The sequence below is a fragment of the Lissotriton vulgaris genome, chromosome 3_2 (assembly GCF_964263255.1).
Source record: "Lissotriton vulgaris chromosome 3_2, aLisVul1.2, whole genome shotgun sequence".
NCBI classification, from domain to species: Eukaryota; Metazoa; Chordata; class Amphibia; order Caudata; family Salamandridae; genus Lissotriton; species Lissotriton vulgaris.
Window position 1 is genome coordinate 156,066,430 of NC_141690.1, and position 24,347 is coordinate 156,090,776.

The 24,347-nt window shown below is 46.0% G+C and overlaps 1 protein-coding gene across 3 annotated transcripts in view; it reads left to right on the forward strand.

The window, feature by feature from the left end:
- The window catches only part of TBC1D14 (TBC1 domain family member 14), a 944,726-nt gene that overhangs the window by 764,052 nt on the left and 156,327 nt on the right, over positions 1 to 24,347 (forward strand). For all 3 annotated transcript variants that reach the window (XM_086964122.1, XM_086964121.1, XM_086964123.1), the window contains 2 exons: positions 10,207 to 10,313; positions 10,436 to 10,516. In XM_086964122.1, coding sequence (XP_086820248.1) covers positions 10,207 to 10,313; positions 10,436 to 10,516 — 188 coding nt within the window. The remainder of the gene's footprint in view (positions 1 to 10,206; positions 10,314 to 10,435; positions 10,517 to 24,347) is intronic.

A 24,347-nucleotide genomic window follows, 5' to 3' on the forward strand; every position in this document is an offset into this window, starting at 1 on the left:
AAACACGGCAAACGTCGTTATTAATCCAATTTCTTCGGTCACCCGATCCGCGTCTCAAACCATCGACCGGCATTCATTTAGCCGGAAAAAGACGTGCGCACTGACGTCAGGATGGTAAAAAGGAAAGACGGATTCTGGGAAAACCCGAAAGTTTTGATTAAACTTCGATCGTCATGACAACCAACCCGGCTTGCCACTGAACGGGTCCTTGGCAGCAAGCTAAAGACATACGGAAACCGCGAGTTATGACATAACACCGAATCTCAAAGTAAACATAAATTCCCATCATGACATCTCGACTAGTCACTTTGAAACCACCTTGTTAGAGTGTGTCATGATTAAAAATATACCCATGGCGACATGGTTATTAAGCGTAGTCGCAGTAATGGTATTTCTCCTGAAGTACTGAGGTGTGTACCAAGCGATATATGATGGACCTTATTACAAAGTGTGGTCAAATATAAATACCACATACTGTGACTGAGAGGTGTGCCAAGGTGTGTACCTAACAATTTTTGATGGACCTTATCACAAATAGTGTGGTCAGATGTAGATACCACATCATAGCGTACCTCTCGTACAAAAGGGTGTAGGCAATCCATTTCTGCGTAAAACAATTTTTTAACCATCAATTAGGATTATTTGTATAATATCCCTGCAAACATACATTGTCTAAAAGCGTCGCGCACCTCCTACACCGAGGGGTGTAAGCGACTGCATCCATCCATTAATCTAGAGCATCACGCACCTCCTACGCAGAGGGGTGTACATGACTTGACATATCAGGTCACATCCTTTATTTGTGATTAAAGCTTCAAACTTTCGTGCACCTCTCACACAGGAGGGTGAAAACGGGAGTTTGCAGCTATAAACCATGACATAATACCGATGATTCAGACCCAGGAATTTAGCGACCTAGTCTTGCTAGCTGGGCATGACTACTATCTGCGTCATTGAGTCCATTATTAATCGAATCCAGGAAAGCCATCCATTTGGATTCTCGTGTGTTGAGGATAGTGGATATATCCTACCTCTAGGGCCCAGAGTCACCTTTTCCAAAACCAACCATTTCAAAGCTTCAGGGGTATGTTCATGTCTCTTGCAATGGTCCACCCAGGGGGCACCCAGGACATTACATCTGATTCTACTCCCATGCTATAGTATTCTGACCTTCACTTTTTTGCTGCGTTTTGCAAACGACTCTATACAGGAAACCAGAAGAGAGGAACTCTCTTTTGCAATATGGGAGCATCACCCTAGGGGTCTGAAGGATAACTTACCGGTGGGTATTCATAAGAGAATTTATTGGATCTGATGCATATCGATCTTTTTCGGATCAAATGACGCTCTGCGTTCTCCTGTTCATGTTGAGAGCTTAATATCCCAACTTTCCATGGTGAATAAAATCCTGTTCTATTCAATTGTGTTGTGACGCCTTTGTGCGCTGGTTTTAATTTTCTTACCACTGTAAATATATAATACACATTTTTATTCCATTTTTCATAGAGAAACCAGTGTTCCCCTGGGCTCTTTTGTCCTGATGAAGACCCCGCTTTAAGGTGTGACGTATACCTACCAGTATAATCTTGGGGTCGAAACGTCGACGGCTATTACCATTCCCCAGTCGATACAACCATCACTCCAATTATTAATTATTAGCATCGTTATCATGGTTTCTTTTTAATTGTGAGCATTAGTAGCTCCTCCATTTTGCTGGCTCAGTGGTCTGAAGCCAGTTGTATTGACCTTGCACATCCCTTCCCCACACAAACTCCGTCCCTTACCTTTTCCTTCCCTGGGGCACTATGACAGTTGTGTTATTAATCTGTCATAAGTAATATGAATAAGCACATTGTGAATAAATAACAGTGTGCTGAATTATTAGTCTGTGATTTCTTTGAAATTGTGTGTTCCAAAGTGTTTGTTTATGTACTTGTGATACCTTTTCACTGGGACCCCCTATTTTGTATCACTTTTCTCTTAGGAGGCCTGGGAAACAGTCCCTTCAGGCAAACTTCTATTGTGCGCCCTTCTGCTGTATTTATCTTTAGTAAGACCTCGTCCCCGAAGGGGCGCAGTCCTGCACAGTCCCAGGTCATATGTATAAAATCTGCATCGTCCTGATTGCATCTTGGGCATTTACCTGCCCCCCCCCCCGTCACCTGTATCCTGTGTGGAGTCATGTATGTCATGTGCACACAATTAAACGGAACATATTTTAGCCTAGTGTTACAGGAGACCCCTTTGTGGGAGGACAGAGTTCTGCGCAATTCCCAGTCAGTTAGTTCCCTCCTCAGAGCCATCTCCCAGCATCTCCGTAGCTTCTGAAAGGGAGTAAGTGTGTCCCCTATCAGTGATACATAAATCCAATTCATTTGGTGGCCGGCCGAACCCAATATGAGTAATTAGTGTAGTACCAAATGCGTCTCAGGTTCCTCCCGGCCCCTTTCCCACATCGTCCCAAAAGTGCGAACTAAGGCTTCATACTGCAAGAATTGCCCGGGTGGTAGGCCGTTTCCCCCAACAAGTTCCTCAAAAGGTGCTAGGACCTTCTCTTGATAACAGTCCCCCACTGTCTCCACCCCTACCTCCACTCACTCTCCGAATTGCTCTGTGTAAAAACTGTCTGAGGGTTAACATGAGGCAGGCCTACCAGTGGTATCGTCGGTGTGTATTGTGGCGTCCAAGACGTTTTAGCTATGCGTCTTTTCTAACATTGCAGGGCCACTGCTTGTAATACCGATCTATACGGGTCAGAAACTGTTGCGACAAGTATTTTAGCCAATAGGAGGGTGGATTGTGCTTCAGCTGGCAATGTAAAAGTCCCCTCCGGATTCACCCCTCCCAGCCATTGTGCTAGCCATTGCATCTGAGCTGCCAGAAAAGATAATTCAACATTCGGTACCCCTAATCTGCCTTCCGGCATGGGGCTCTGCATTGTCTATAATGAGACATTTCATCGCCCCTCCTCCCAAATCAGGTCCCAGAACAGTGAGTCCAGCTGGCGGAACCAACCCACCAGTACTGATATCAGGAGGTTAATGAAATAATAGAGAAGACGCTGCAACATTACAATCTTGGTCAGAGAAATTGTGGCCATAAGGGTCTTTGAGATCGGAAAGCACTAACTAAATTTCCTTCCCTGAGGTTGTCCAGGGAGGGAAAGATATGGATCCTAAAATATTTAAAGGTGTTACGTGTCCAATTAAGTTCTGCAGGGAGGTCCTGGGGGGAAGGGGGAGGGGGCCAAGTAGGTCTTGTCTTTATTGACCCGTAGGCCCAACAATTGCTCGAATCGTTCTTGAAGAGATAGCGCTATGCCTGAGCCCTTCACCGCATCTTCCAGGTCTATCAGCAGGTCATCTTCATATAGGGGTATTATGTTGTGTCTCATCCCCCCTATTCTCAGCCCGTCACCACCCTCCCCCCTTCGGAACACGAAGCTAGTGGTTCAATAGCCAGGGCAAAGAGGAGAGGTGACAAGGTGCAACCCTGCCTCGTACCCCAAAAGATTTCATATTGGGTAGATACCACTTTTCCAGTCCTGACCCGTGCAGTTGGACCATCTTGCAGCAGTTCGACCCATTTGACCCAGCCTTCTTCAAAGCCCATGTGCTTCATCACTGCGAATAGGTATTCCAATCCAATAGAATCAAAGGCTTTTTCTAGGTCAATGGACAGAATAGCGCTCGTGGAAGAGCGTACGCTTCCAGATGATATAATACGAAGTACAGCCTGCGCAGGTTGAATGACGTGTTCTGGAATGGGATGACCCCATTTTGGTCTGTGTGGATTACAGCCGACATATAAGGCTGCCAGCGCAGTGCCAGGACTTTACTAAGCATCTTAAAGTCCATGTTGAGCATAGAAAGGGGCCAGAAATTTTTAACTCTACCGCCTGAAGTGGTGTCTTAGGGAGCGAGATCACAAGTGCATCCTGTGTGGATGAAGGAGATGGCCTAGAGGATTCAGCTTATAGGGTCACCAGATGAGGAGCCAATCTGGGAGCATACATTTTGCAAACTTCCACAGGGAGTCCATCCGGTCCCGGTGTTTTCCCTGTGGCCATTCCCTTAATAGCTCCCTGTATCTCCTGCAATATCATTTCCTCTCAGGGCCTATAGGATTTGTCCATCCAGTCCCTTTATCCAAAAAAAGGATAGGAAACTCCCCACCTCCTTAGGCCAGACAAAAGAGCTTATCTCCCCGGGCTCATGGCCGGACATGTGTGATCGAAGCCCGATTGGCTTCAGGCCTGATCAACCAGGATAACAAACGCCCTGGTTTCCCCTCCTCCTCTTGCACTTTTGTGAGATGTGCCCTGTAGTCATAGCATCTGAACCGTTCCAGCCCCTCATCGTAAAGGGCACGGGTAGGGTTGTCCGAGGCAGGGTCCGCCACTGGAACATTATCTAATCTGTGCAACTTGCTCTCCAGATCCTCAAATTCTCTATGCAATACTCTCTGTACTCATATTGAGCATCCAAACAGTACACCCTCACTACCACCTTAAATGCTTCCCACTCAACCACTACCGAGTTAATAAAAGCACGAAGATATTCGGTGTGTGTAATTGAGCCAACAAGACTGGTAGAGCAGAATAAGACCAGAGTCATGTATGTAGATGATGCATAGGGACTATTTTTAATTTCCCATCTGTGTATTGTGTTCTCCAAATGTCTATTAGCCACTAGTGTTTCCACCAATCCCGGAACCCCACCGCAGTGCGGTGAGCCTGGGCACCAAGTAAGGGTGGGGGTGAGCGGTCTAAAGTAGTGTCTGATACGCAGTTGAAATGTCCTCCCAAAAGCATAGACTTGATGGTCAAGTTAGTCGTACAGGCCGATAGATCTTGGAAAAAGGTCACCTGCTCCTGAGTGTGAGCATAAATACTACCAAGCGTTATGTTTCTACCATATAATTTCCCACTAACCAGGACGTATCTTCCCTCCCGGTCCACCAGTAGTTGCGCTGGCTCAAATGGGACCCCACTTTCACCCAAATCAACACCTCCCTGGCATTTGCTGAATAGGAAGTAGCAAAAAGCTGCCCCCTCCACCGTCTAGGAAGGTTCTCCACTTCCCCCTGCAATAGATGTCTCTTGTAACAGAGCAATCTGTATACCTCTGCATCTCAAAAATCTATGGATATTGTGCCTTTTCGTCATTGAACCCATCCCCCTTGTATTCCATGTCAAGAGCTTTAGGGCAAGATGTATGACCAGTTTTTGCATGTACCAACCCTATTTTGCGAGTCGCAAACCATTTGCGACTCACAAAATAGGGTTTAACTACTCGCTATTAGGAAGGTGCGTTCCCTTCCTAATAGCGACACCAAAAGCTATGTAAGTATGTTTTTCAACCACAATTGCAGTTGCAAAACACTCGCAGTTTACCACCCTTCTGAGAAGGGTAGTAAAGCGCTCACAAACTAAAAGGACCCCTTCCCCTTAGGGAATGCATGCGCAAACATTTTTTAAGGGCAGGCAGTGGTCCCAGGGACCACTGCCTTCCATATAAAAATGAAATTTTACATGTTTATTTTTTAAATGCATCCCATTTTCCTTTAAGGGACACAGGCTGCATTAAAAAAAAAAGACTGATTTATTTAAAAGCAGTCCCACACATGAAGGTTTGCTGACCCCAACAGGCCACAATCCCTGGGAGTGCCAGCCATTCCCAATAGGGTTGCAAATTGTGACAGCCTCATTAATATGCATGAGGCATCCCTTTGGGAATCGCTAACATTGTCTCTGACACTGTTGTACATTGATGTTTGCTACTTGCAAATTGCGACTCGCAATTCAATGCTTTTTGCGAGGCACAAACATCAATGGTCGTACATCTGGCCCCGAATGGGTTACGTGTTGTGGATGTCTTGGTAAATCATAATCAATCAGATCACGCACCCCCACCGCCCCACCCCCTAGTGGTAAGCAATGCCACCCTTGGTAGAACAACAACCAAGACCAAACATAGAACCCCCTTTAACAACAACTCCCTGTCCCCAGAGAGGAGTAGCAATGGCCCTCTGCCCAGACTGTGGTTAAAACATCATTGTTCGTAAGAGGGATCACACCCTGCCAGGGGGTGAACCTGGTATGGAAGGGAAGCTTGGCTCTTGGGGTACCAAACTCTCACCTAGACTGTGCTGGCCAGCCCGGTATAAAATGTTAACAGGTCACATCACAAAGTTCTCCAGGCACTTACCGGTCCAGGGGAAAGGCACACGGATCTCTGTGCGTCCTGTTCTCTCATATGATGTCATGCTGTTCCTATTGGGAGGATAACACTATCATTACGGAAAGAGTCGGAGTCCGAGCCCTCCATCCCCTTCCGCGAGTTGGAGCCAGCCTCCTATATCGCATCCAACCGACTGCATGATCTCTGCTACTGCCCGGAGTGCTGCCTCTCTCTCTGTCTGTGATGGGCTTGGTTTCTTCAGTGGGACCCTCTTGTGCCTCCGTCTCAGTCTCTTCTGTGACCGTGGGGATCGATGTTCTCCCAAGGGACCAGCCCTGGGGAATTTTCTTCCAGACTTATATGCTTCCAGACATTCCCAAGTCTTTTCAGGGTCTATGCGCAGTCGTGCCGGGAACATCAAGAAGTACTGGAGGCCTTCCTCCCTCAATGCCTTTTTGACCTCGAGAAAGGAGGCGCGCCGCCATTTAGTCTCCATAGTATAGTTGGGAAATATAGAGACATTGCAATTGTCTACGACGAACGAGCCTTCCGTCCGAGCATCAGTACATCCCTGTCTCAGTAGTGCTTCAACCTGGCTATAATCACCTGTGGAGGGCAACCCGATGCCGGTGGGAGCGCTGGTACCCAATGTGCCCTCTCAAGGGTATTGTAGCAGGGATTCCGTTCTCTTACAGAACTGTGCATAGAGATCTGGAACCTCAGTGAATTAGGGTGATCCAAAACTCACCTCAGTATCCAAAATCCCCTTACCGAGCTAGCTACAGTGTCTCATTGGTCATACCAATCTCCCAATGACTTAGACAAACCAGAACATGAACTTAGGTTACCTCGGGTATCGTGGAACACATGAACACTCTTTCGCTCTATAATCTTTTCAGACCAGAACGTGGAGTAAAAGAGGACACGTGCACTTTTGAAATATTTATTATTCAATGCAAGGTTCTCAAACGCAGTATCTTATATAATACAAGAAGACATATTATAAGACTCAGCGTTATCAGCATAGTCACTAGTCCATAATAAGCAAACTGTGAAAGCATATTATAATGCAAAAATCAATAGAAATTGATATCACCTATTTCTCGCACTCCCTATGTAGCATACTATATTATATCTAAGAAGGTCTCATTTGGGTTTTAGCAGGGCGGGCCCATACCTCTAAATGTCAGGAGGAGAGGATCAAATCATCTGCTACCAGCTCTCTGCATGCGAAGCATCATCAAGTGTGTTTTTGCATTCTCAGTAACTCTATCTTAAACCCGCTTAGAGCCCAATGTTGGCATCAACTGTATTTGTGTTATGTCTAGTGGTGCGAGGATCAGACCTCCCAGCAACCTTGTGTTAGGTTATTCTTAGAGGGTTCAGCACTCACTGTTCAGACAGTGTACCAAGCACGACTGATATCAGAGTAATAACATATTATTCTCAAATAAATCACATCTTTCGTCTAGGTTGAAAGCTACAATAACAAGTATGTGTCGTGTGCAAACTGAAGCCAAAGGAAAATATGTTGTTTAAACACTTAATAAACTCATGCTAACTTAACACAGTATATAGAAAAGCAGCATCTATATGACAGTATAGAATGTGGATAGTCCTTCCGGTGGGATGACTGAGCACAGCAATGGCTTGAGGAACGCCACCATATCACCATCTTCCGTTCCCTCTGGCAGGCCCACCACACGTATACTGTTCCTCCTATTGCAGCCTTCCGCATCTTCGCCCCTTTGTTCCAAGGCGCGGACTCTGTCAGTGAGCTCGGCGACCTGGTGGGTCAGTGTCTGCTGTGCAGGGTGGAGATCCACAATTGAGGTTTCTGCAGTTTTGACCCTCTCCTGTAATTTCGGCTGTTCCGCCTGTAATAGCCCGAGCCCCACCAACACTGAACTAATGTCTTGATGAAGTGTTGCTTTAGTGTCGGCGATAGCTTCAAATATTTTCGAGAACTGCAATTGTACTGGGTCCGCCTCAGGCAGCTGGTTGAGTTTCCCCTGGCTTTGATCCGTTATGTCACCCTCTTGGTATGGCGGAGTCCACCCCGCCTTTGCACCCGTTTTGTCCATTGTGGCTACAAGAATAACCAGGTGGGGGTAGCCAAGGTTCTTCTTCGGTATGTCGACCCAAAGGGGGCAAGTTCAGAAGTGGGGGCTAGAGGTGAAAAGGAGGCGCCAGAATCCCCCCTTTGCCTTGGATCACAGGATTACTGTGGGCCTGCTGGTCTCCCAGCTAGCGGCTCTGAACAGCGTCTACGCCAGTTGCCCAACAGGGGAGGGCGTAGCACCAGGGAGGGAACCCCCACAGGGCCACTGCACTGGTAGCCTAACTGTCACCATTATTCCAGCGCGCCCCCAGGGGCTATTGTTAGTGAGGGGTTGCAGTTCCTCACAGTGAGCTGGGTATAGGTGTTTGCGGGGGTGTGAAGATAGGCCTGATTATTCTAAAAGGGGGGGGTGCTCTCCCCCTCTCCTCTCCGGCTCCCTGGGCCCGAGTAATTCCTGCTGTATTTACCGCTCCCACTCTCGGCGTCTCTCTCACCTCTTAAGCTCCCCGGCTGGGCCCAATCCCTCCCCAGGAGCCTCTGCAGGTCAGGACGCCCCCATGCGTCACTCCCTGTTCACCTATCTGTTTCTCACCCGGATCAGCTCTAGTGTGTGAGACGTCCTCCGGACTGCAGCAGTTCAGCAGCCCAGACTTCCAGGGCCCTCATGTCTCGTCGCAATATCTCAATGCCTCAACAGCGGGGCCGGCAGCACTCGTTCTCTGCCGCAGTATCTTCCTGCCCAAGCCACCCTGCGACGCCCTTTGGTGTCCACCGAGGGTGACTGGATCAGCTTCACTCCGTCCTCTGAAGTCCTTCCTATACTGTGGCTCAGACCTCAGCCACCATCTTGGCATGTCTTCGGTCTGGGTCTCGCTTCTCCAGGGCTTCAAAGTCTCCTGCAGTTCCTGGGAGCCACCCACCATGCTCCCAGCCTCCCCGATTGAGGACCGGATCGTTTGACAGCAGGTGACTCTGCCTGTCCGTGATTTTGCAGGATTTCTTTCGGGCCAGCATGGAGCAGCTCACTCCCACGTCCACCATTACAAGCGGTCAAGCCACGAACCCCTTCCTCCTCCTCATAAAGTAACTCAAAACGTTTCTCATCTGTCATTCTGGATAATGTTTAATTAGGCTGCTGGCCTCCTTATATAAGTCTTTTGCATGTACATCCTTTCAGCTAATAATTCTCGTTGATCAGCACACTACTAGTACCTTTGTAGATCTTATTAACTGCAGGTGGTTGCCAAAAATGATTAGGCCACAGTTCTTTAAAGCTCCATTTTGAAAAGACCGATTTTAGTTTTCAAAAGAAAGTAGTGATCCTGGTACTTTGAGTGGAGAAGTAAATAACTCGGAATGAATAAATTCGAATTAACATTAATTTGAAAACATTCATCATAATTTTTCGATTTATTGTTCAGCAGAATCATTTTTATCTTTATCTTTTTGTAAGTCTTGTACCCCAGTTTTCCTCTTCCACCACTTCACACCCCAGTCTACCACTCTCTGCCTATACACATGTTGTACTCTTAACGATCCCCACTGTACTATTTACTTTTTGGGGACACCCATTTTCCTTTCCAGCTGTCACTGGATCACCAGTATGTTTGCAAAACACATGATCCCACCACATTGTTGCCCGTGTATCATATTGTTTCCCTATACACATCTTCTGTGCAGCTTAATCATCTTGAGCAGACTTCACCTATCAAAATTTGAAGCTCCATTTAATTGACACCCATATCCTTGTTCACTTTTCTCATTACTTATCCTATCTAAATTGCTTTGTAACTCCACATTTCTGTTTGAATTTTTAAATGAATTCTGTTTAGGCAGAGAACATCGCACATTGTTTTCATTATATTGTATTCGGTACCCTTTAGTAATTTGTTGCTCTTACCTCAATTGGTACACGCAAGTGTGATCAGTTTGTCAATTTATCCATCCACTTTACTTTACCAGGTGCTGTTCTCGAAGAGTTCGTGATTTGTGGTGGCAAGGAATTCCTCCCAGTGTACGAGGGAAAGTGTGGAGTTTAGCAATAGGCAATGAATTAAATATCACTGCTGGTGAGTTTGCAGAATAAATAGATGTAATTGAATAAAGAAAGTTTTTTGTTTTTTTCTATTTTGCAGTTTTTTTAATGTTACTATAAAGCAAGTAGTTGAATAATAGTTTACTTATTTTTCAGAACTCTTTGATATTTGTCTATCCAGAGCCAAAGATAGGTGGAAATCCTTAAGTACAGGAAGCTCAGAATTGGAGAATGAGGGTGAGTATGCTTGTTTTCTAAAGATTTTAACCCACTGCATATTTTTCTAATACTATTGGATTTCAGTCAGCCGACTAGTTATGTTGAGGTTCTGTATATTACTTGACTTTTTGTAAGCGTCTGCTTAAATGAAAGGTCTTTCTGTGCTGCATTCATTTTGGATTAAACATTTCTAAGTTACTGCACTTTTATCAAGATTGTCTTCAGTAATTTTCACGTATAGAAAATGAGAGAATAATTTTAGTATTACTCGTAAGCGATGTTGCTTTTAGAGCAAATTTATTGGGGCATCTTCATGTAATTCACCACATTGCTCTGATGATATGTAATATTTTGTGTATTATTTTTTGCATCATCTTTTGTTCCTGAAGCATGAGACCCATTATCAAGCTCATGATTGCATTCTTGCATTTTACTGGAAGTTGCAGAGTGTAATGTCCTGTATACCCTCTTCTCCTCTTAGCCACTAATGAATGGAAGGTGGACCAAACACAGTCATATCCTAATGGAAATTTGATTCTTACTTAAGGCACACATGCTGCATCCAGATGTTTAGGTCTCGGCCTGCGTAGGCTGCGCTTGCGCAGTCTCGTTGGCAAGATTTTATGTTTTCCAGAGTGGGGCTTGAACCCGCCCCTCTTCGCCATTGGATGCCTTCCTAAACGGAGGCCAGCAATTGGAGAAGAGGGGCTTCTGTCCATTTAAGCCCTATTTTTTTCGGATTCAGGGGTGTGTTTTTTAGTTTTTTTTCTCTCCTCTTCCCATTGGCTGGAATTTTACATTCCAGCCAATGGGAAGAGGAGAGGAAGAAAAACACGCCCCCCCAGTCTGAAAATGACAGGCGTTTCTCAGATCCATTTCTGCTGGACCTCGGAGACAGAGAAGGCTTCACCCGGTTGCCTGCTCCTAGCACCGGTGCCCTTATACGATGTCCACTTAGTAGAACCCAAACTTGACTCCATGGTCGTTTGTAGATCAAATTCCTCCCATTGCTCGAATATCCTGATTGTGTCCACAGAAGTGAAAGCGTCTGAAACCTGCCTGGTTCCCTAGCGCCTGTGCCCGACTCTGGAAGCAGCCAGGCCTGACGCTTGTGATGCGAGGGTGAGGGGCCCGCCCTGGGAGGGGCGAGTTGCTGCACTGACCCGCCCCGGGACTGGAGGGCAGCCGAAAGGTAGGGACCGAGAGCCGCCACCGTCTCCCTCCTGCTCCGGAGACACACGCACTAAACACACCCCGAAGCGCGGCCCAATCAGGCCCGGAACACGGCTCAAGTAGCGCGAGAGGCCCACGAGAAGCGCGCAGAGCCGGGCTAGGACCTACTTGAGGCCGGGGATCGAGTGCGACATAGAGGCCTCAGGTAGGATGGCCCGGCTGTAGCGCCCAGAACCCGTGAAGGCTGAGGGGGACCTCTGCTTTCAGCTGCCGGACGGCTTCCGAGACTTCCCGGTGAGTGACCCGCTGGGGAAGGGTCCACCAGGAGATGAGGGTAGAGCCCCCGCGGTGAGGAGCGTCTCTAGGGGAGAGGAGGTGGAGTGGCGAAGGGGAGCGCAGGCCTCTGACAGGACGCCGAGAGGCCTGGCGGTGGAGGGCAGGGAGCGGAGGCGAGCTGGGGTCCAAGAGGGGAGAGGCCGGAGGACACGGAGGGAGAAGGGGTGCGAGGCGCAGCCGCCCAGGGACCCCCCCTACCCTCTCCGTGACATTAGGGCCTTAGCTACTCCTAACTGTTAACCAGCAAAACTCCCAGCGCTGGGACCGAGGCTGCAGCTTACGGTGAGAAAACTACAAGTCCCAGTATGCATTTTTCTTTTGGCTAAAATACCAGACTGGTAAGTCGTTGATGTTCAAAAAGTTAGAAGGCTAAACATGCTCATGAGTGTGGGAGATAGTCGATTGGGTGAGACTGACTCAAATGTTAAATTGGGCCTTAGCAGGTTCAATTGGTTTGCACTACTGGCCACCCCGGGCCTGAATGACGGGCGAAGAAGGAAAGCTCAACAAGGAGTGCATTGGGGCGAGGTGTACACCGGGTAGGCGAAGAGAGGGCACGGCCAGTGTGAATGGGCGACTGTGGCGTTACTGGGCAGAGCTGGGCGTGTGGTATGGGGCAGTGGGTGCCCAATGCATGGACGCCAGCGCACCGGCTTACCTGGACTGAGGGAAGCAACGGGTGAGCTCTGGGAGTTGGTGGGGGCCTCGAATGACCCATTTGTAAATAAGGAGAGTTCCCGGGGTGAGGGTGTGTGTGTGTCTCTTTGGCTTTGTGTGTGTGTGTCTCTTTGGCTTTGTGTGTGTGTGGCTCTGTGTGTGTGTTTGGCTCTGTGTGTGTGTGTGTGTGTGGCTCTCTGTGTGTGGGTGTGGTGAAAATGCATTAGGTCTCGTATTTGCGAGAGATTAAGCTATTGGGATTGTAAATGACAATGCTATTTATTTTTCTGTTTTCAAAACCAACACATAAATAAAAAGTTTGTCATTTACAATGCCAATAGCTCTAACTTTTCGAAAAGCGAGACCGTTGCATTGTAAATGCTTGTTTTTTTCTTTTTTTTATTAAGAACAGAAGAAACTCCTCATTTGAGAAGATTAAGGACCGTATTTGTAACAAATGGTGACTAATTGTAGGCGAATAATTTTTGTAGAAACCCTATATGTTAGCCTGGGATGCCATATTCTTCGGTGATGCTTACTTTCTACAGTCCAGTGCTGACCTATGTCCGCACAGGGGTACTATTAACTGCACATAGTCCGTGTGTGTGTGCTCCAAGAAAGCAAATATACAGCAAGCTCCACAAGATGCTAATGAGGGCATTTTAGAAATAAAAACTGGGAAACCGTTATTAGTCCCACAATTTGAGGGGAGCAGATAACTTAAGTTTAGGTGAAGGAAATCCTACGTGCACACGTGTCACACATTTAATTATTCTAATTTATACTTTATAAAGGGATGACCAAGGATGGGGCTGAGTGGGACAGTCTTCTGTGTACAGTCGGTTTGTTTGGGATTGGCCTAAGAACAGTATAGCCTATCTATCAAATTAATGTTAGTTTATAAAATCTTAGATATGCCTTTAAAACCTCAATAGAGAGGATGCTATGGTTATCATGCACGCCATGATACCCTTCACAAATTGTAACTCATGCCCAGTATTCGCTGCTTACAACTTTGCATAGGACATCATTGATATCTCAAATGACATGTTAAGTATCTTTTCTGGGTGCAAAGTGTGGCCAAAAGCCACACCTTTTTTTCAGGTGCACACTACCGCCAAAGGACAGCTTTGTTTGGTCCGTAGCGCTGCAATTATGGTGAATAATGACCATTATTGAACTGTTACATGATCTTGCAGCATGTGCAACTGGTTTGGGTGGGATGGAGGCTCCACACCGAGTCCATCCCTGTGGCGTCCTGCTAAAGCCTGTGCTCAACTTGAATGAATGGTCACTGTGCACGGTCACGGCTACTTTGGATGAGGCAGAGGCTGAGTGCCAGAATGGCTAAACTCTGTGCCCAGATGCTGTTGTACCCTTCTAAAGGCAGTGCACCGTTAAATGGTCATAGGTATGTGATGTAGTGGAGTATATCATTAAAAAACTTTGCTAAAGGTAAGTTATGGGTTATGTTTCTGCTTATGGTTACAATGCAAAATCTAAAATGCACTGTAATTACCAAGGTATGGTAAGCTGCGCAAACCAATTCTGGAACCCTGTCACAAGCTGCTCATGTCCTTCACACATAACATCATGGATTACATCTAAGATTACGTTATTGTCACTACAACTGGCAGACATTTTTTTTTTAAGCCTGAGCCTGCACCTAGTCCTCGCTGCGCACCAGAAGAACATGCATTTGGTTTGTGGACTTGCGATTTTGCTGCTTAATAGAAATATTATTTGATGGCTGGACGTGTGCAACTGCTCCAGAAATTCACCATACCAAACTAGTTCTGTTCACCCAAAGTCTGGGTGCAGGGTGCGCCCCAAAGCCACTGTTTGTGCCCACTTCACTCTTTGCTTGCCTAACGTCTGTGTGTGGTATTTGTATTTATTTAAAGTTTTATATAGCGCGAACAAGATCTTTGCAGATATCAGAGCGCTTTACAGAAACAGTAGGTAGGATAAACAAGATTCTTAAATCAATATGAGATTCCGTAGACAGTGAGTTGCAAAAATAGGGTATCAATCATACAAGAGTATACAGAGTAATAACAATCAAGAAACAATAATATGGATACAGTACAATGTCTAAACGGATAAGATTATAGCACCCCAGAGGGTGAATAAACACAATGTTGAAGGCAGAGCAGTAGTCAGTAGTGGGTGCATTGCAGGTTATTGAGGCACTCAAGTCCTAGTGTACAAAGGTAAGTATTCAGACAGCCGATAATGCGGGAGCCAAATTCTGTCATTGTTCGAGTATCAATAGTGTTCAGGTGTATTTAGCTATAAGGATGGCCTTCACCTCTTTCTTGAAGAGTATAGTGGACGGGATAAGCCTGGTTTCTGGCGGGAGTGCATTCCAGATCCTAGGTGCCATTCCAGAGAAGGAGCGTTTGTATGTTTTTTCCTTCCGGAATCTCCGTGGTTTCAGGAGGAGAGTGTTTGTGCTTCTGTTGGATCTTGAGCCTCCTGATATGGTCAGCTTATGAGAGAGGTAGTTGGGTGCCTTGTGGTGTACAGCCGAGTGTGTCATAAGGCAATTTTCAACTGAATTCTGGCTTCAATAGGCAGCCAGTTCAGGGCTTTTAAGTCAGGGGATATATGCAAGTGTTTTCTTGAGCCGGTGATGAGTCTCGCGGCCGCGTTCAGGGAGGCTCTTAGGGGAGCCGTTGTTGTCAGGGGGAGCCCGCTGAGAGCCACAATTCCGTAGTCTATGCGAGGAATGACTAAGGCTTGTACCACAGTTTGGAAGTCCTTGGGTGGTAGGAAGGGTTTGAGTTTTCTCAGCGTGTTGATTTGGAAGTTGGCTCCTTTAGTTGCTATGCTAATATGCTGCTGCATGTCGAGATTGCAGTCCAGTGTGATGCCAAGGGATTTCGCTGAGTCCACGATGGTGGGTTGGACATTGAGTGCGGTTAGATGATTGAGCCAGGTTTGGGTGATCGCCTTTTTCGCAGGAGGAGAGATCAGAAGGAACTCAGTTTTCAGAGCATTTAGTTTGAGGTGATTGTCGGCCAGCCAAGCTTGGGTGTTTCTTAGTGTGGCATTCAACAGTTTGATATCTTCAGGGGATTGAAGCTTGAGGTAGAGCTGAGTGTCATCGGTGTACATATGGAAATGTACCTTAGAGGATTGAAGCAAGGTGGTGAGTGGTTCCATGACGAGGTTGAACAATGTGGGGGATAGGGAGGAACCTTGCGGAACGCCCAGTGTTACTGGCACAGGCGAGGACAGTGCGTTGTTGATCTTGAACCTCTGAGAACGGTTGTGCAGAAAGGACGTGAACCATTTGAGAACTGTCCCGGATATGCCCATTCTGGTATTTAGGAGCTCCAGTAGATTCTCGTGTTTGACCGTATCAAATGCTGAAGAGAGGTCAAGAAGGATGAGGAGGCAAGACTCATTGTGATCAAGGATTTGGAGGGCATCATCTATTATGTGTGTCATGGCCGTTTCCGTGCTATGCTTTGCTCTGAATCCGGATTGGTGGGAGTTGAGGAGGTCAAACTGCTCAATGTGTTTTGTCAGTTGGAGTTGTACGCATTTTTCTAACAGTTTTGCTAGAGTGGTGATATTGGTGATAGGACGATAGTTGTTTAGGTCGGCCGGGTCAGCTGTGGGTTTCTTGAGTATAGGCGTGACTTGCCCAATCTTGAGGGAATCTGGGATGAGCCCTTGTTGCAGGGAACAGTTGATGATTTTAGTCCAGAGTGGGAGGAACAGGGGGGTGAGGACTTTAACAGCATTGGCAGGTAGGGGATCTGTGTGATGATTGGCGGGTTTCAAGGTGACCAGCAGCTTGTGGATTGATTCTTCGGAATAGGTGTCGAAGGACGTCCATGAAGCGTTGTTTTTAGCATGAGTGTTAGTTATGCATATGGAGCCGGCGAATCGACTTACATCCTTGATGAGATCGCTTCTTATAGTGTCGTTCTTTTGCTTGAAGAAAGCAGAGAAGTCTTCGCAACTTGGGATAGCCTTTGTTAAGTTGTTGGGTTGTGGAGGTTGCGTTTTGGTTTGGGTTTTGACTAACTCGAACAGTTTTTTTGGTCGGTTTTTAGCTTAATCCAGCTGTTGGCTAAAGAATATTGATTTCGAGCGTTTGATTTTTCTGAAGTAAGCGTTTCTCTTACTCTTAAGCGTTCCAAGGTTCAGTGCTGAGGGGTCCGATCTCCACGCGCGCTCAGCTAAGCGCATCACACGTCTGTCTTCATTGAGTCTGCCATCGTACCATGGGTTCGAGTTCTTGGTGGAGACTCTCTTCAATTGCAAGGGTGCGGCTTCATTGATTATTGTAGACATGGAGTCTAGGTAGAGGTTGGTCTATGAATGCACATCAGAGACGTCCGTCGGGGGAAGAAGGAGACTGCCTGTGTGGGCAGGCAAGGACTTTGGGTTAAGGTTCTTCAGGTCCCTCTTCCAAATCTTGGTTTTGGCAGGTTGCGCTGGGTTAAGTTTGACTTTTTCGTTGATGTCGAATTTGTAATTTTAGGATATTACACCTTCAGTTTCACCCTTTTCTTAGCATCAACTACATATAGCGCTGGGTTATTGTTCAGTTACTTGATATGTATATATCTAAACGGGTCATGCTAGATGAAGCCACAGACACCTCTACTGCCGAGCTGGTCATTAAGTTGCAGACCAAGAATAATAAACTAAGACACCACTGTGAAACTGGAGCTACAGGCCAAGGAAACAGAGAGAAGCTCCTGCCACAATAACCTGCAAATGTTGGAGCTTTCACAGAAAGCGGAGAGCAGGATTACAGCAGATTTATTTGAAGACTGGATTAATTACTATCTTAAATTGTGGGACCTCTGAAGCTTCAGTTCAGTGTGAAACTAAGCTCCTGTGCACGATCCTATGTCCCAATTCATAAAGAATTAATGCTACATCTTCTGACCTACTAGACCGAAGCAGTCCTGCAGTCTGTCAAATAATCTGTCTTCATGTGTTGTAAAAACACGGGTATGTTATTGCCAGACCGTTTTGATGCATTGAAAAGGAAGCTTGGAGCAAGGAAGCGAGACTTGCTAGTCTTCCACCGAAATTAAAACTAAATGACAGCTAATACTTGTTTTATTGGTCCTGAAAAAGCCCTAGAACATGGACAAAGACTAGCATCAAGTTGATGCGAAAAGGAAGGTTTTGGAGTAGTTTGTAGAGTTGTGCCTATGGCTGAAGGGGAGCTCATGGCAGTCTGTTTCTACTAATACCCATGAGCAATCCAAATATTCTTGGAGACATTGTCCGGCTTGGTGACAATAGAATATCAATGCATGGGTCTAGTGACATCCTGACTCATCTAATGTAGACCACGCTCAACTATGATGTCGTATTTATTACAGATCTTTGCATAGCACCACCTAGTGCTTTAGAGGTAAAAGTACACATTAAATCAGCATAACAGAACAAAGGAAAGTGGAACTTGGAAAACTGTTCAATCTTTAGGCGAAGGTTTAGGCCACGGTGTGAGCTTAGCAAATTCTAGTGCGATTTTACGGTCATTTCAGATTTATAGAGCCTGACATGAGAAGGCCTGGATTAGAATTTCTTTGACAAAGTGTGCTGTACCGTGAATAATATAGGTATCCATACAGGTGAGAATGTTTAAAAGGTGTTCTGTTGCTATATAAATGTAGGCTTCTATTTGAGGTGCCATTAAAGTGATATGCACCTATTTGCAGCCAGTTGGTATGGATATGGATTGCTTTGCTCATTGTATTATTTGACCAGCAGAAATGTTCTACTGGCAGACAATCTAGATTGCTCTGACATTTGTATGCTTAATGTCTATCTCCCAAATAATGAGATATTTTACTCTTTCCCGACCTAGTTTAATAATGCACGCCCTATGCTTGCATACTGACTACCCTGCAGAAATACTGTTTGTACTGCTGGCGAAATCTCAAAGTAGAGGCTGAACTCAGACACTTTTCAAGCTTTACAAGTCCCACCCTCTCTGGAACAGTATCATCAGGGGGGATTGATACAATGTGTACAGACTCACTCAAGGCCTTAAACAAAGTGCAAGAAGCTGATCAGTGTGTGGCTGGAGTGCAAGTTAAATTGGAAGAATTACATACAAGGATAGCAAGTGGGATTGTCATGTGTTTCCTGCATGGCCTTTTGTAGTTTTCCCTATGTTAGCCTTAGTGTGTAAGTTGTAGGTCACATTTTTGTTTGCAGACTTTGCTATATAAAGTCAGTTGCTTTGTGCCACATTGTACTTTCAAACATAACCTGCATATGTTTGTGCGTTCTTTTCTTTTCCTGATATTTAGTCTGAACACGCTAGACCAGGTCAAACAACAATGCCCCTTATCATTCTCTTTGATCAGAAACGAGACCCCAGACATATCACGAGAACGCAGCTGCTGTTTTTGAGCATACGTTTTGTCATATAGCCGAGCACCAGAGTTGGAAAAAAAACACTGAGCGAGGGTGCTGAAACGAGTTTGCTAGGTCAGCTGAGATATGAACGTCCATTTGTGTGTGCTAAGGTACAGGCTCTGCCACTAATCCCAGAGACTTTTGATATATAATCATTTATCTTCAGTAGAAGGGAGTTGGGGTTTAGGTATTCTGTCTTCAAATATGACTGGGCATTTTAGGATATATATGGATTATTAACCATGCTAAAAGCATTTTTAGTATGTATTTATTTTATAATTGTGGAACGAATACTGCATTTTAGGACACAATAGTTTGAATAAATATTCTAAACTACTTTCGTGTCTCCTGTTTATGTTCTTGTGCACGAGTAAGAGCGCAAAAGGGTGTGTCCTGTCACTGCGATCCCTGAGCTGGTAGAGAGTATTTTGTTCTGGGATGCCAACTCACTTGCTTCTCTGGTAAGGTTAGGAGGGCAACTGAGGCAATATAACTAGTCGGACTCGAGCTCGAAGATACTGAGGTCGTGTGGTGACTCTGCCCCCTACATGTCGTTGTCTTATGGTCCAAGCATAGTTCTGTTTATTTTATTTATTTATTTATGTCATTTCTAAAGCGCGCTGCAACCCTACGGGCATCCTGGCGCTGAAAAAAGTGCAACTAAAGAAACTGAACAGCAAAGGGACAAGTGAGTGGAACAGCTCTAGGGAAGTGTAATTTTGGGGAAAAGCCAAGTCTTTATCCTTTTGCGAAAAAGCAACAGTTTGTTGGTTTTCCAATTGCCAAGGGAAGACTATTCCAGAGATGAGCTGCAGCTATGCTAAAAGCTCTGCCACCATGAGTAGCTTTCCTAATCCTAGGTACACTAAGGAGGTTAGTGGATGAGGAACGGAGGGTCCGTGTGGGTTCATACCACTTGAATTTGGCCTGAAGGGGCTTAGGACCCAAACCATGCGCTGCCTTGAAGACGGTGCACAGGGATTTGAACCGGATCCTCTGATGAACGGGCAGCCAGTGCAACTCAGCTAGAGCAAGGGAGGTGGAGGACCGACGTCCTCGAGTAAGCACCATCTTTGCAGCTGCCGCCTGGATGCTCTGGAGTCTGGAAATCAGATAGGCAGGAGATTCCAGTAACAGAGCGTTGCAGTAATCCAGGCGGCTGAGGATGGTACTTCTGACCACGGTTGCTCTGGTGTGTGCTGGAAGTAAAGGCAGCAGCTTTCGAAGGCCCCGCATTAGGGCAAAGCAGCTGCTCACCTGTCTGTTGACGTTGGTCTCCAGACTCAGGTTGTCATTGAGACTGGCCCCCAGATTCCGCACCGTTTTTACTGGTGCCAATGGCTCACATGAGTCTAGAGGCCAAAAGCCAACAGGCAGGTTTCTGGCTATTCTTCCCACTTTGCATTGCATTATCTCAGTTTTGCTGCTGTTAAACTGTAGTGAATTTCTTTTTAGTCAGGTTGCCATTTTCATTATGCAGGTGTGGAAGGTCTCAAGAGATTCTGCATGGGCACCATCCAGGGAAATCACCAGCTGCGTGTCATCCGCATAGTTGATCACGCTAATGCCGTGAGCCTTGATGATGGCCATCAGGGGCTGCATATAAACATTAAAAAGGATCGGGCTAATCGCAGACCCCTGAGGGACCCCATGTGGGACCATAGCGAACTCAGACTGATACGGGGGCAATGCCACTGCCTGCCATCTATCTGACAGGTAAGAGCGGAGCCAATCAAGTGCCGTACCCTGTACTCCAAAGGTTTTCAACCTAGTCAGCAGGATGTCGTGGCTCACCGTATCGAATGCGGCGGACAGGTCAAGCAGAATCAGAATTGCTGATTCTCCCCTGTCCGCCCTCATTCTTAGGTCATCCTGTACCATCAGTAATGCTGACTCGGTTCCATGGGCTGGTCTGAAACCGAATTGCTCCTCTTCAAGGATGTTATTTGTTTCCAGGAAGAGGGACAAAGACCTACTGATCAGCCGTTCCATGGTCTTAACTGGGTACGGCAGGAGTGAGATAGGTCGGTAGTTCTTATGGCAATTGGGGTCCAGATTAGATTTCTTTAGCAGGGGTGTGACAACTGCCTGTTTCCACTTCCTCGGCACAATGCCTATGCCGACGGATTGGACACATAGTTGGCGGAGTACAGGAAAGAATTCAACCCCAAATTCTTTAACTATTTTATGGGGTAGAGGATCCAATGGGGATCCAGATGTTACATTGAGGGCTAATTGCGCGAACTCTTGTTCTGCCGGGGTAACAAATTTATCCAGGATAGCCCCTGGTACTAGGTGTTCATCCATTTCTTCATTCTTCTTTCCATTCTCCATGCTGCTTTGGTGCTGCACTATGGAGGGGGGGGGGGGGGGCATCCTCCATGCTTTCTATGAGTTTGGAAATTTTTTCCTGAAAGAAGGAAGCCAAACCATCACATAATTCCTGTGAAGGCTTGATATTGCTGTTGGTGCAAGCAGGGTGGGACAGGTCTTTCACAATTTTAAAGATATCGCGTGATTTGTTAGAGCTTTTTAGGATAAAGGCAGCAAAGTATTCTGCTTTGGCTGTGGCAATCTCTTTCTTATATCGGGTTATTGTCAGCCTCCAAAGCAGTCTATTCTGTTCTTCATAGCCTCTTCTCCATTGTCTTTCTCCCCTTTTACAGACATTTTTCAGATCTTTCAATGTTTCTGTGTACCAGGGCGCGGAGGGGTTACCTCTTTTCCTGATTACTTTCAGCGGAGCTATGTAATTAAGTTTCTTGGTTACATGGTCACAGAGTAAGCAATAATTCGTGGCAATGTCATTTTCTGGTTTAAAGATGGTCTGCATCTGAAAGAGGTCAGTCTCCTTTTCTCCTTTCCTCTTTAGTAATTCTTTCCAGTTGCGGCTGATAAAAGTTCTCACCTGTGTATTCACTGGACCTATATTACCCAGGGTGTGGATATCAAACATTATGAGATGGTGGTCTGACCATCCCACTGGTTGGATTTTTCCCATGGCTATAAGATCTTCTTCAGCGAAGATTAGATCTAGGATGTTTCCTTCCCTGTGAGTGGGAGTAGTTACCCATTGTTTTAGTCCTAAGTTAGCGCAGGATTGTATGATGTTGTAATAGGCTGTATCTAAAGTGCCATTAGTCCATAGGTTGAAATCCCCCAGTACTAGTACTCTGCTATGGGTGAGTGTCAGGTTGTTAATGACTGTGATTAGTTCCTGTTGTTGCATAGCATTGATGAACCCTGGTGGCCTATAACAGATTAGGCCAGTGAGACAGTGACCTGAGTCGAGTTTGATTGATATCCCAGACAGTTCTGCGCAGGAGGTTTTGTCTATGTCCAACAAGGCAATGTTCAATTCCTCCCTGAAGATGATTCCCGTTCCTCCCCCTCGTTCCTTCGGCCTTGGGTTATGGAGAATCTTGTACCCCTCTGGGCATGCCGGGCCTAGTTCAAGCTCTAGACCAGCCCCATCCAAGTTTCTGTTAAGAACAGGATATCCAAATTACTGGATTCGATCAGGAGCTGTATCTCGGTGGCATGTTTTGGAAGAGACCTAACATTTAGTAACCCACTTCTCAGCTCTTCTCTAGATTTGCGCCCTAATATTGGATGTAATGTCTCGCCAGATGGTGTATGGCTGTTAGCAGAGTCTTGGTCTACTTTTGTTGCTTGACCGATTGGGAGTGGATTTATATACGGCAGATAGGTTAGACAATTTGGGCAGGGATTGTTAACCTTAGATTTCATGTAAGGTGCTAGTCGTGGGCAGGTTGCCTTAGCTGCCAAAGGGTCAAGCGTTATAAGTGTGTCCCTGCTGTATCTATGAACCGCCTTGTCTGGAGTAAATTGGCCAGGGGGGGTAGCCCTGAGCCCGGGCCGAGCGCGGACGGGCTCAGACGGGCTTTCCTTTGGCGCGCCTTCGGTGTCCCGCATTCGCGCCCGCTGCGCGGACGTGGCGTGTTGTTCTTTTATGGAAGCCGGAGGTTGCCGAAGACTAGAGCGCTACCCTCAAAATGGCCGCCAAACTCGGGCCACAGGAAGTGAGGGTGCACTGGTATTACGCCTGCCTGGAACTCCCTCCACACAAACAGCACAGGCTGCGGTGGACCGGGGAGGGGCGGCGTCGAATACCGAGAAGAAATGAAGGTGAGTAGAATCCCTGCAACAGGATGACAAGACAAAAAAATGGATGCTTCACTGGCAATCTTATTACTAAATGCAATTGAGGCTCAGAAATGTAAACCAGACTACCACTTACTGGACACAATTAAAGACTTGCTAATTTGGAGGGGTCTGGGACCTCAGTATTATATTTGGTTCCTCTCACTTGAAGTGATTCTATACCTTCAAAAAGAGCCTTGAAACTACTAACTATGAAAACAGACTTGTAAGGTGGAGGCTGAAAAGAAATAGGTTTACTTTAGAGGATAGAGTTCTAAATCTGACTAACACAATGAAGAAAAACAGTTAACAACGGAAGTCAAGAGAAGTCATTCATGGAGTTGCATGAAACAGTGTGACAAACTGCCTGGTTCATATACATTACGAGCGGAAATACACTTTAAATTAGTTACTCTTGAAGCCACTGTGGTTTCTTTTGCTAACGGTTGCAAAAATGGGACCCCTGTGTCGCTAATCAATTCTGCCGGGCGGCGAAAATATCAACCATCAACACTGCCTCAAGGTAAGCATGTATGGGCAAGTCTGCATTTTCTATTCTTGTCTCCACATCAACTTATTTTGGAGGCATTCGGAACTTGCCATTTTAGCACCACAGTATATGCTTAATATTGAGCTACCTTATATCTGTAGTTAACTTCCAGGGCATTTCTTCTATACTGTCTTTACATGAAGGAGTTTATAATTGTAAATATATGTGTATTTGGTTTACCTTTGGATGTAAGTGGAAGTCCTGGTTATTTTTAACAGTTAAGCTCCCTTCATCAGGCTTGCGAGTTCTCGGACTGGGCACCATTTTGCCTGTACTCAAAACAGCAATCTAATGCTTCTATTCCTGTTATGAGCAATGAGCAGTATTTATTCTGACCCAGTGCATGTGCACACCACAGCTAAGCCCACCTGCTCAGCCTTGGCAGTGCAGGACATGCTAGTTTGAATGTCCAAATGTTTGAAAAAAGAAGAGACCTGAGTTTATCCTACCACTATTCAGCCAATGGTGACTCGATTTCCAGTTAAATAAGATACCTTTTCTAAAGTCAACGGGTCTTCTAAATAGGTTAAGACTGTTCCTTACCCCAATCTCTGACACCAACCA